A 10885-nucleotide genomic window follows, 5' to 3' on the forward strand; every position below is an offset into this window, starting at 1 on the left:
TGCGATGGTCCGGTAATTATTCGGGAATTGTTTTTAATAGCAATTAAGAAGGTAGTTAGTGAATTTGGTGCCGGTGTTTTGGATTTGGAGTACATCTGTAAGGGTGAAAAGTGTTCGCTAATTCTTTCTTAAGCCAATCATTTCTACTATCCTCATGATTTTGTAAACGAATTTGATGAAGTTAACCAAGGCTTAGTGAATGGTCAGGAGTTTTTTGAGCTTAGTGTTTGGTTAAAACCTGTTCGTGCTGTAATATCTATGAAGACTTTTACTCAATTCTAACTCACTTTTAATTTTCTTGGGTCTTCCTAGTTTTTTTTTTCAGTTGCAAGCCCTATGTCTTGTGTAACTTCCATTTTTAAACAATGTTATTTCAAAAATTACAATCCGAGCGCATTCCAACTTGGCAGACGAAGGGGCAGACGACGTTTATTTGACCCGGATATACATACAACGCCATAACAAAAATAAGACCCGCCTCTTCTTTCATACCCCTCCGTCACGGGTAAGGGGATCGTGGACTAGGACGCGCACCCGACATAACCCTGTTACCCATTCCGTCTTAAAAAAGTCTATCTATCCCTGGTAATATTCCTAATCCTGAAATGAAAACTAAAAAGAACCCATTCAAAGAACAAAATTTCCGTAAATTTAACTCTTTACATGTATGCTTGTAAAACCTTCCATGATTCGCCAGCCGGGTGGTCCCCACGTGTCCACCAGGCAGGCTCCCTACCAAGCGTGGGAAATTTCCAAAATAGTTCACGCGACCCAGAGAGGCGACGCTTTTCTTACAAATAAAGGGTAAAGCCCCCAAAACTTGAACGCTCTCTGGGCACTCTCGAAATTACCTTCAAGGCGAGAAGTCGCGAAATAATTATTCCCTTGCCAAAGTATAAACTTGATAAAGGCTAAAATAAAACGCCAAGTTGTACGAACCTAAGGCAGTCGTCGTTATTTAATTCAACAATCAAACAAAACTAAATAAAACTAATTGATTTTTCAGTCGGTTAATTAGTTACAAAAAATAAATAAAAACAAACGTTCTCCCAAACCAAACTACTAAGAGCTATGCGCAACATGGTACCGTGTAAACCCGGGATAAATGGACATAAAAAGTTCCGTTCCACCAAAAGTGCATCATTAAAGGACATAAAAAGTTCCGTTCCACCAAAAGTGCATCATTAAAGGACATAAAAAGTTCCGTTCCACCAAAAGTGCATCATTAAAGGACATAAAAAGTTCCGTTCCACCAAAAGTGCAACAACTGAAGTAAGAAATATATTCAGTTATTATCAAATCTTGTAATTACCAACAAGCAAGATGTCTGTAACTGCTGAGCAGCAAGAGGTAGAAACAAGTTGGGAAAACCAAAATATTACCTCTCCGAGTCAAGACGACTACTTACAAACTTATTTACCCAGATATAGAAATGTTTCTTAAGTTAAAATTTATGAAATATTAAAGCAGTATACAAAGCATAGCAAATTTACTGTAAATCAGACGACATTTTACATCCAATAATGATATACTTGTACACATTAAAATCATCCGATGGGGGGAAAAACGGGAAATGAAGAGATAAAACTTTGGAGGGATATTACCTTTACGTGTTTGTAAAGGCCCAATTTTCTACTCCTCAACTGTATGCCCTCTATGTTCAAAGCCATATTCACAACAGGGTTGGCATGTAAACACTATCCTCTCGTTTCACCTCAACGATTTTCTTAGTTTAACAACATGACTGTTAACGTTACATAACACCAAAGCTTATTTGTGGCTACACACACTGAAAGTAAATGCGTACCATAAAAAGCATGATAACACGAAGCTATTATCCGATTACGATCAGACCTTTCACTGGTCTGGGCTGCGTTCAGCAGAGCTCACCAAAAAAGACAGCGGATTTTGGAAATGTTTACCGGTGAGCTCTGCCGTCATCGCTTTTCTCCGGTCATCGGCGTTTTATAAATGACGCTAGCGCAATAAAGCGTGCAAGGTACCAAGGCTTAACAAAAATTGTAGGATAACATATTTATAGAGATAGATAACAACTTTTATAATTAAAATTAGAAAATAACATGTCTCTTAAAATTCTCGCGTGATCAACTGGTTTCACGCCAATTAAATAGCTATATTCCCATAAAGCTATCCAAAAAGCCGACTATTTTCTTTGAAGACCGCGCTAGCCCAGCGCTAAGCACCGTGACGTCAAAATTCAAAAGCAAAATCCCGTTATGTAGGACACTGCTAGCAGCGCTGGGCTCTGCTGAACGCGGCCCAGATTTCCACCATGATTATAAAATCTAAGCCTAATTATTTAAAAGTGTATTTAACTTTCGTCTCACTCTGAACCGTTAATGTCTCAGCATACAGAAACGAAAACCAAACCCAAACGTTTACTTTTTGGTTCACTAGTCCTATTGACAAATAAAAGTTCATTTGACCAACATAGCAGCGTTGTGCTTGTATTCACTGTGACTTTAGAAAGGATTATGCTATAAACAGATGTAGTATAGCTTAAGTAACATATAAACATCCATTTTAAATAATAATATTAAACAAAATCTTTGGAATATCAAAATGAAACGGAGCTTTAAAGCTACAAAAGTACTAAATGCATCATAATTACGAAAAATATTTCCACATATTCATTTTATATTATAGAAAACGGGAATATTAAGGTTCTGAAGGATTTCTTTACACATCAAAACACAAGGAGTATAAACCTATTAGTGGAAACAGTATTTTTATTCAAATATGAAACAATCCCGCTTATGTTTATCATCTCTGGGCATTGGTAAAAATTCACTCCATTACTCCTAGGTATTCACAGGATTTTAGTTCTTTATAACTGAAATTCATCTGATTATGTTTTAAAAAAATATTTTTCCTTATCATTGTGGTGTTTCGCGACGGTAAAAAATATTTAAATACGCCGCTAATAAAATATATAGTTTCAACTTCTTAATTCTTTAAGAAAAGAAATTTAAAACACCCAAGGAGTATGAACAGAGGTGTGGAAGTTTCAAATATGGCCGTGGATTGAAAACATCTTTCTAATTGTGTACCAACAACGCGAATGTGCCCAAAACACACTTACGATAGTATCGCACTTACCAACCGTTACCTCTCTAACTGAGACAGTGACACAACAAACTGCATTTGTTATTTATCCTAATTCAACTCCTCTACTCCGTCTCTATTAACATCAATACTCGACCTATTTTAATTTTCTAGAGTTTCCATGATTAGTAATACAGTGGGCGAAATTCTTAAATACTCGCTCTATATTAACTATGAAATGTGTACAGTGTATCGACTTTATACGCAATCTTCATTACTCGTCCTATATAAACTTTGACTATATGGCTTTAGTTAGCACAGATTTTACTTAAATAATTTAATAAATATAATTAATATTAAATATTTTCTTCGTTAGTTGTTCGCCTTATTGAGCGTTACATCGCGTTTATAAAGAACAATTAGACATTCTTGAGAGACTTGACTAATATTGGCGTTTGAAATGAAGCATACGCCGGTTGCATTACCTTACTCAAATAGGTAGTATATAAGGGTGTCGAACTACAGCTAATAACAAGAACAACCGCAATTGCGAAAACCTTTGGTGGCGATCCCACCTTAGGGAGGCTAGACGTTTCTCGTAACCCTAGCTGATCGCCGCGAATGTCTTAAACCCAACGATGACGATGGAGTAGAAGCCAGGTGTACAGACTGGTGTCCAAGTGGAATGGACGAAGACCAGAAGATGGTGGTGATTAGAAGCCAGTATGTACAGACTGGTGTCCGTGTGGGATGGACGAAGACCAAAAGATGGTGGTGATTAGAAGCCAGTATGTACAGACTGGTGTCCATGTGGGATGGACGAAGACCAAAAGATGGTGGTGATTAGAAGCCAGTAAGTACAGATTGGTCTCCATGTGGGATGGACGAAGACCAAAAGATGGTGGTGATTAGAAGCCAGTAAGTACAGATTGGTCTCCGTGTGGGATGGACAAAAACCAGAAGATGGTGGTGTGAGAACTCAAGTAGAGGAGCCATTTCCGTGACTGTGAAAGCAGTTCGGAAATGGCGAACACGTTTGCTCCGATTTGGAAACTGCGAACGCGGTCACGTGGGTGTAACAACAGACACACAGACAGACACACACACACACACACACACGTCGAAATTAGAACCTCTCCGTGACATACGTCACTCGGAGAGGTAAAAACACGCCTCGAAGAACTAGCGAAAGCAAAATCGCTTAGAACAGTACCGCGGTCGAGTGTTTCGCGATTAATTAACAATTTAAACGCGTTATCAAAGGACCCCAATTCAGATGAAGACGATGTTGACGACCAACTGGCGCTTCTTCTAGACAAACAAGAACTCTTAATCAAATTAGATTCGGACGTTATACGTTATTCAGTCGCTGGTAAAGACTTGGAAAAAGAAACCGAGACCACGATGGACTATCAAGATCGCATAACGATGTGTCGACGATCAGCAGAAAGATGGTTAAGGAAACATCGAGCTCCGAGTGGAGCCTCCTCATCATCATCAACGATTATGGAGTCAACTCACAAGCCCCAGGAATCTAAACTACCGGAACTTTCATTACCAAAGTTTTCTGGTGACATCACCGAATGGGACGGCTTCTGGTCGCAGTTTCAAACCGCCGTGGACGAAAAGACTACGCTAACTCAGGTTCAAAAATTCACTTATCTAACTGGTTACTTAGAAGGAGATGCGAAAAGATCTCTCAAGGGCATGAAGGCATCGGATGAGAATTACCTAGAAGCCATAAGAACTTTAAAAGAACGTTTCGGGCGCTCGGATTTAGTAATCCACGCTCACAGTAAACGCCTTATGGGCGTAAAACCGGTCACCGATTCGAACAATATTGTAGCCTTACGTAATTTATATGACGCAATACAAGTCAATATCAGATGTTTGAGTGGTTTAGGAGTAGACGCTGCTTTAAGCGGCAATTTTATCTGTCCAGTTCTCATTGCATGCTTGCCACCCGATATTCGGTTAGAGTATAGTCGTTCACATTTAAGAGACGCGGAATGGAATCTCACCGCGTTAGTAGAATTCCTAAGAAAGGAAGTAGAGGGACGCGAAACCTGCTCCCTTTTAGGGGAAGAAAAACGTGAAAACCGCGAAAGGTCACGTCCTCAATGGTCAAATCAAAACCGAGGCCGTTATAATTCAAAACCCAATTATTATGATAAACACCCTAGCAACCAAAATTCCGCAACCGCTAGTGTCTTATCAAATAATGTCACGCCAAAAGAAGGCTATTGTATCTTTTGCAAAACCTCAGCACACGCTACTAATAATTGCAAAGATTATACGCTCGACGAAAAGAAAAGAATTGTGCGCGAAACGGGTAGATGTTGCATTTGTTTACGCCGTAATCATGAAACCGCGAGTTGTAGATCTCACTATTCTACATGCAAAAAATGCCACTAGAGTCACAACTTCGCTATCTGTGAGAAAAATGAAGCCAATCAACTAACAAAAGAAAGCGAAACCGCACCAAAGGAATCCGTCGGTGCCTACGTATCAACGCTAGAGTCGGATCAACCAAGAAAAACCATCCTGCTCCAAACGGCTAAAATAATAGTTAATAATCCAGGAAACCCAAATAATTCCATTCAATCAAGATGCCTCTTAGACACCGGAAGTCAGGCGACCTTCATCAAAGAAGATATTTCCCGCCGATTGAAGCTTCCAGTCGTAGGAGAGCAAGTCGTAATGATTGCCGAATTTGGCAACAAATTTCCAAAAGAAGTTAAATCCAGAAAGGTACGCTTAGTGCTCCGAAACATTCACGACCCAGATTTAGCCATTGAGATCATCGCGCTCGAGGTCCCTTATGTCTGTCAAGCAGTCACCGTTGTAAACAGCAAAGAAATTGAGGAGTTTTCCCAAAAAAGAGGAATAAAGCTAGCTGATGAAGCGAGTCACACTAGCAACAACAGCTCAGACATCGGGATCCTAATCGGAGCGGATTTTTACTGGGACATTGTATCCGGGAAGATAGAGAGATTCGGACAACATCTAGTTGCCCTAGAAACCCTGTTTGGATGGTCCATTCAAGGTCCAGTAGACAACGGACAAGTATCGCTACAATCAAACGCGGTAAACGTAATGAGAGTCAATGTTGAAGAGGCCGAAATCTCAAAAACGCTGATGGGATTTTGGGAAATTGAATCCCTTGGGATAAATCAAAAAGAAGAAGAAACCCAGACCGAGAAAGGTGTTCTGGAAAGCTTTCGCAAAACAATCAAGCTAGAGAGCGGACGATATCAGGTTGAATTTCCCTGGAAAACACCAAAGGATGTCCTGCCTAATAACTTCAGCGTAGCCAATAAACGAATGAAGAGCTTAGTGAAAAGATTCAAGGAGGATCCTATCCTATTCCAGGAGTATAAGAAAATCATAGAGGATCAATTAGAGAGTGGAGTAGCGGAGGAAATCTCTATGGATGACGGATCAAAGCCTGGAACCTTCTATTTACCACACCAACCAGTAAGAAGGGAATCAAGTCAAACAACCAAATTAAGAGTTGTCTTCGATGCGTCATCACATGTCCGAGGATCACCCTCACTGAATGACTGCCTCTCAAGCGGGCCAAGCCTAAATCCTGACTTGCTACTCCTACTATTACAATTTCGCCAGCATACCATCGCCATAACCTCTGATATAGAGAAGGCCTTCCTTCAAGTAGGATTGGCAACCGAAGATAAAGACAGCGTTAGATTCTTGTGGATCAAGGAAACTGAAGGTCAAATTGAGGAAGACGACTTCAAGATTTTAAGGATGACAAGGGTTCCATTCGGGATCACCTCAAGTCCGTTCTTATTGGGAGCCATCAAGAGCCATATCCAAAAATACACAGAAATAGAGCCAGACGCGGCAAGAATCCTAGACCAAAACCTCTACGTAGATGACCTTGTCAGTGGCGCTCAGACTGTCGAAGAAGCCTTCAAACTTTCCAACACGATGTCAGGAATACTCAATGAAGCCGGGATGACACTCCGAAAGTGGCAGACAAACTCTGTCGAACTAAGAAAGTTATGGAACCAAGAAGCCTCCCAGCCGGGGGCCAGATTCAAGTTTGAAGGCGAAGAGACGATACAGAATCAAGGAGTCTTAGGACTAACTTGGGACCCACAATGCGATACATTCAAATTTGACATGACGGAACTGATGGGAGTCTTACAAGATATAAAGAAAACCAAACGTCATGTATTAAGCGCAGTTTCGAGGATATTCGATCCAGTCGGATTCTTGGCCCCATATACAATAAAAGCCAAGTTCATTTTTCAAAACCTGTGGGAACTGGGACTCGGATGGGACCAGGAATTACCAGAAGCCTTAGGACAAACGTTTCAAAAATGGTACGAAGAAATGCCAGAAATACGATCAGTAAACGTTCCAAGATGCTACTTCGATGAAAGGGACCCTACAGGAAAGATTGAACTCCATGGATTTACTGACGCAAGTGTCAAAGCCTACGCGGCAGTCCTATATATGAGATATAAAACAGTCTCAGGAATTGTCAAAACAAGCCTAATCACCGCAAAAACTAGGGTAGCACCCCTGAAAAAGCTATCCCTCCCGCGCCTTGAGCTTATGGGCTGCCTTATACCAACCAGATATACCGACCAGAGGATGCACAGCTAGCGAACTACAAAACAATAAAACCTGGTGGGAAGGGCCAAACTGGTTAATAAAAGAAAAAGAACACTGGCCAGAAGACAAAAGCCGAGAAATAGCATCAATACCAGAAGAACTAAACGAGGAACGCCGAAAAAATGTGACGACCATTCAAATAAAAGAAAAACCAGCCATCAGCAAAATAATCGATTTAGAGAAATATAGCTCTGCAAATAAGGTTTTTCGCATTACCGCGTACGTTGAGCGATTCATAAAAAATGCCAAAGACCGACAACCGAATCGCCAATTAACAAAAATTCAAGATTTAGCGCCCATTACCGCCGCGGAAATCTACAAGGCAGAACTTAGGTGGATCAAATGCGTCCAAGAAGAATTACTCCCAGAAGAGTTGAACGCTCTAAAACAAAAGAAAAGAGTGAACAAAGATTCAAAAATAGCTCAATTCCGTCCAATATTGGATTCAGAAAACGTAATCTGTGTTGGCGGTCGACTTAATGAAAGCCACTTAAGTTTTGGGGAAAAGCACCCAAGATTATTAAACCACAAAAGTCGATTATCCGAACTGATCATCACTAGAAGCCACTACGAAATAATGCATGGCGGTGTTCAGAGCACCATGAATCAAACGAGAGAGCGTTACTGGGTGACGTCTGGGAGACAGCTCACCAGGAAAATAATAAACAATTGCACAATATGCAAACGAGAAAGAGCAAGACCCGGAGAGGTAGAAACAGCCCCTCTTCCAAAGGAACGGATAGATCAGTCGGAACCATTTGAAGTATTAGGAATAGACTTCGCCGGCCCCCTCTTCATCAAGAACGGAAATAAGGAAGAAAAATCATATATATGTCTCTTCACATGCGCCACCACAAGGGCCATTCACTTATAGCGATTTCCACTGACTGCTCCAAAGAGTGCTCTCAGTGTCAGGATGACGTAACTGCCCTCAGCGAGTTTTGGAGAGAATAGTTTCGTCAGTGGAACACGATCGAGAGGTCAGAGCGCGCTCTGAATAATCAAAATTGGCGCCGGAGACGAAATTGCAATAAAGTGTGTGTATCTTGACGCAAATGGGCCGAAACCAATTAATAGAATTAACATTTCAATTAATTTTCAAAAAATCTATTTTGAATAATGATCGACAACGTCTCTGATATAATTATTGGTTTTAGGAAGAGGCGTAATATCTTTAAAGTAATGATAAAACCTCGTATTCTTCATCTTCAGAACTTTAAGAAGATGATTCCAGAAATAAATAAGCATAAGCGAGAGCCTGTCTTCTATGAGATACCCCATGGTCCGCCATTTTAATTTTATTACGTCATACTCGAGCACCGTCGCTCCGTCGAATTTTTCAGAGCACGAAAGAGCAATTCTCGGGCAGTTTTTGGGGTCAGTGGAAAACGCGATTCTGGGCGAGTGTTGCACTCGTGTTCCCAGTGGCGGACGAAAACGCGCCGAGAGTGCACTTAGAGTGCTCTAGTGCAGTCAGTGGAAATCGCTATTAGAATTGGTACCTGCATTATCCACGTTCGAATTTCTACTAGCATTTCGTAGATTCATATCTAGAAGAGGACTACCTAAAACCATCTACACAGATAATGCTAGAACTTTCCAGAAAGCCGACAAGGATTTGAAATATTTGTGGAAAAAACTGGATTCCAAGGAAGTAAAGGAGTTTTTCGGGAATCATGGAATCACATGGAAGTTCATCATAGAAAGGGCAGCCTGGTATGGAGGCTGGTGGGAAAGATTGGTAAGGTCCACTAAGACAGTACTTCGTCGAATCCTTGGACGCGCCTCCCTCCAGTACCACGAGCTCGAAACCATTCTACTCGAGACCGAGGCCATCATAAACTCAAGGCCAATAACATACTTCTCCAATGACCCGCTCGAACCTACACCGTTATCTCCTTCGCACTTCCTCATTGGGAAGCGGATTTCAACCCTACCCAACCTGAAGATGGAAAACAAAAAATTTCCCAAAAATCGAATGGAATACCTCCATAGGATAAAACACAGGGATACCATCTTAAATCAAATTTGGATGAAATGGAGAAAGGAATATCTTCTGGAGCTTCGATCCGCGCATTCCATCAAACTCGCGCGGTCAAACATAACCTTCAAACAAGGAGACGTGGTTATCGTCCAACAAGATAACCTTAAACGACACATGTGGAGATTAGGCCGTGTAACCGAAGTAATTATAGGTCGGGATAATCAAATACGCGCATGTGTGGTGCAAACAGTCGGTGGAAGCACTATCCGCCGTCCAATAAAACTGCTCTATCATTTAGAATTAGAAGACGATGGCGCTAAAATTTAAACTGTTTAATGCTCATTAAAATGTTATTACTTCACATTAAACGGGGGGAGTGTAACGAATGCCGAATATACGACGCCATAAATTTTAAGATCAAAACCCTTTTTATAAAGTAATATTCCTAATCCTGAAATGAAAACTAAAAAGAACCCATTCAAAGAACAAAATTTCCGTAAATTTAACTCTTTACATGTATGCTTGTAAAACCTTCCATGATTCGCCAGCCGGGTGGTCCCCACGTGTCCACCAGGCAGGCTCCCTACCAAGCGTGGGAAATTTCCAAAATAGTTCACGCGACCCAGAGAGGCGACGTTTTTCTTACAAATAAAGGGTAAAGCCCCCAAAACTTGAACGCTCTCTGGGCACTCTCGAAATTACCTTCAAGGCGAGAAGTCGCGAAATAATTATTCCCTTGCCAAAGTATAAACTTGATAAAGGCTAAAATAAAACGCCAAGTTGTACGAACCTAAGGCAGTCGTCGTTATTTAATTCAACAATCAAACAAAACTAAATAAAACTAATTGATTTTTCAGTCGGTTAATTAGTTACAAAAAATAAATAAAAACAAACGTTCTCCCAAACCAAACTACAAAGAGCTATGCGCAACAGGGGTTTACCAACGGCTTGGGTAGTTTTAATCTTAATTAAACAGTTTATTTAAAAGTTATTTGAGTTTTTATCCAAAAAATTAAAATTTTTGATTTAATTTCACGTTAATTATATTTGAGTTAAAATTAACGTAGGATTGTGTTTTGGCAGTGTACATTTAGGTTGTAAAATGACTTCCAATATATACTTCACATTAATTGCAATTTTTAGTGTAGTTTTTGAATCTTATTTTACCCTAAACTCTCGAATTTCGCGCCT

General features: G+C 40.4%; 1 protein-coding gene across 1 annotated transcript; it reads left to right on the plus strand.

Moving 5' to 3' along the window:
• Positions 1-1080: 1080 nt before the first annotated feature.
• LOC149707807 (uncharacterized) lies at positions 1081-10021 on the plus strand. Its single transcript, XM_089863806.1, has 6 exons — positions 1081-1176; positions 1219-1272; positions 4330-5398; positions 5516-7519; positions 7674-8543; positions 9294-10021. Exons 1-6 carry the CDS (start codon positions 1081-1083, stop codon positions 10019-10021), a joined length of 4821 nt encoding a protein of 1606 aa, XP_089719932.1.
• The last annotated feature ends 864 nt before the right edge of the window (positions 10022-10885 follow it).

Source organism: Phalangium opilio, unplaced genomic scaffold (genome assembly GCF_054372755.1).
Source record: "Phalangium opilio isolate 3A_F unplaced genomic scaffold, DU_Popi_V2 ptg000013l_1, whole genome shotgun sequence".
NCBI lineage: Eukaryota > Metazoa > Arthropoda > Arachnida > Opiliones > Phalangiidae > Phalangium > Phalangium opilio.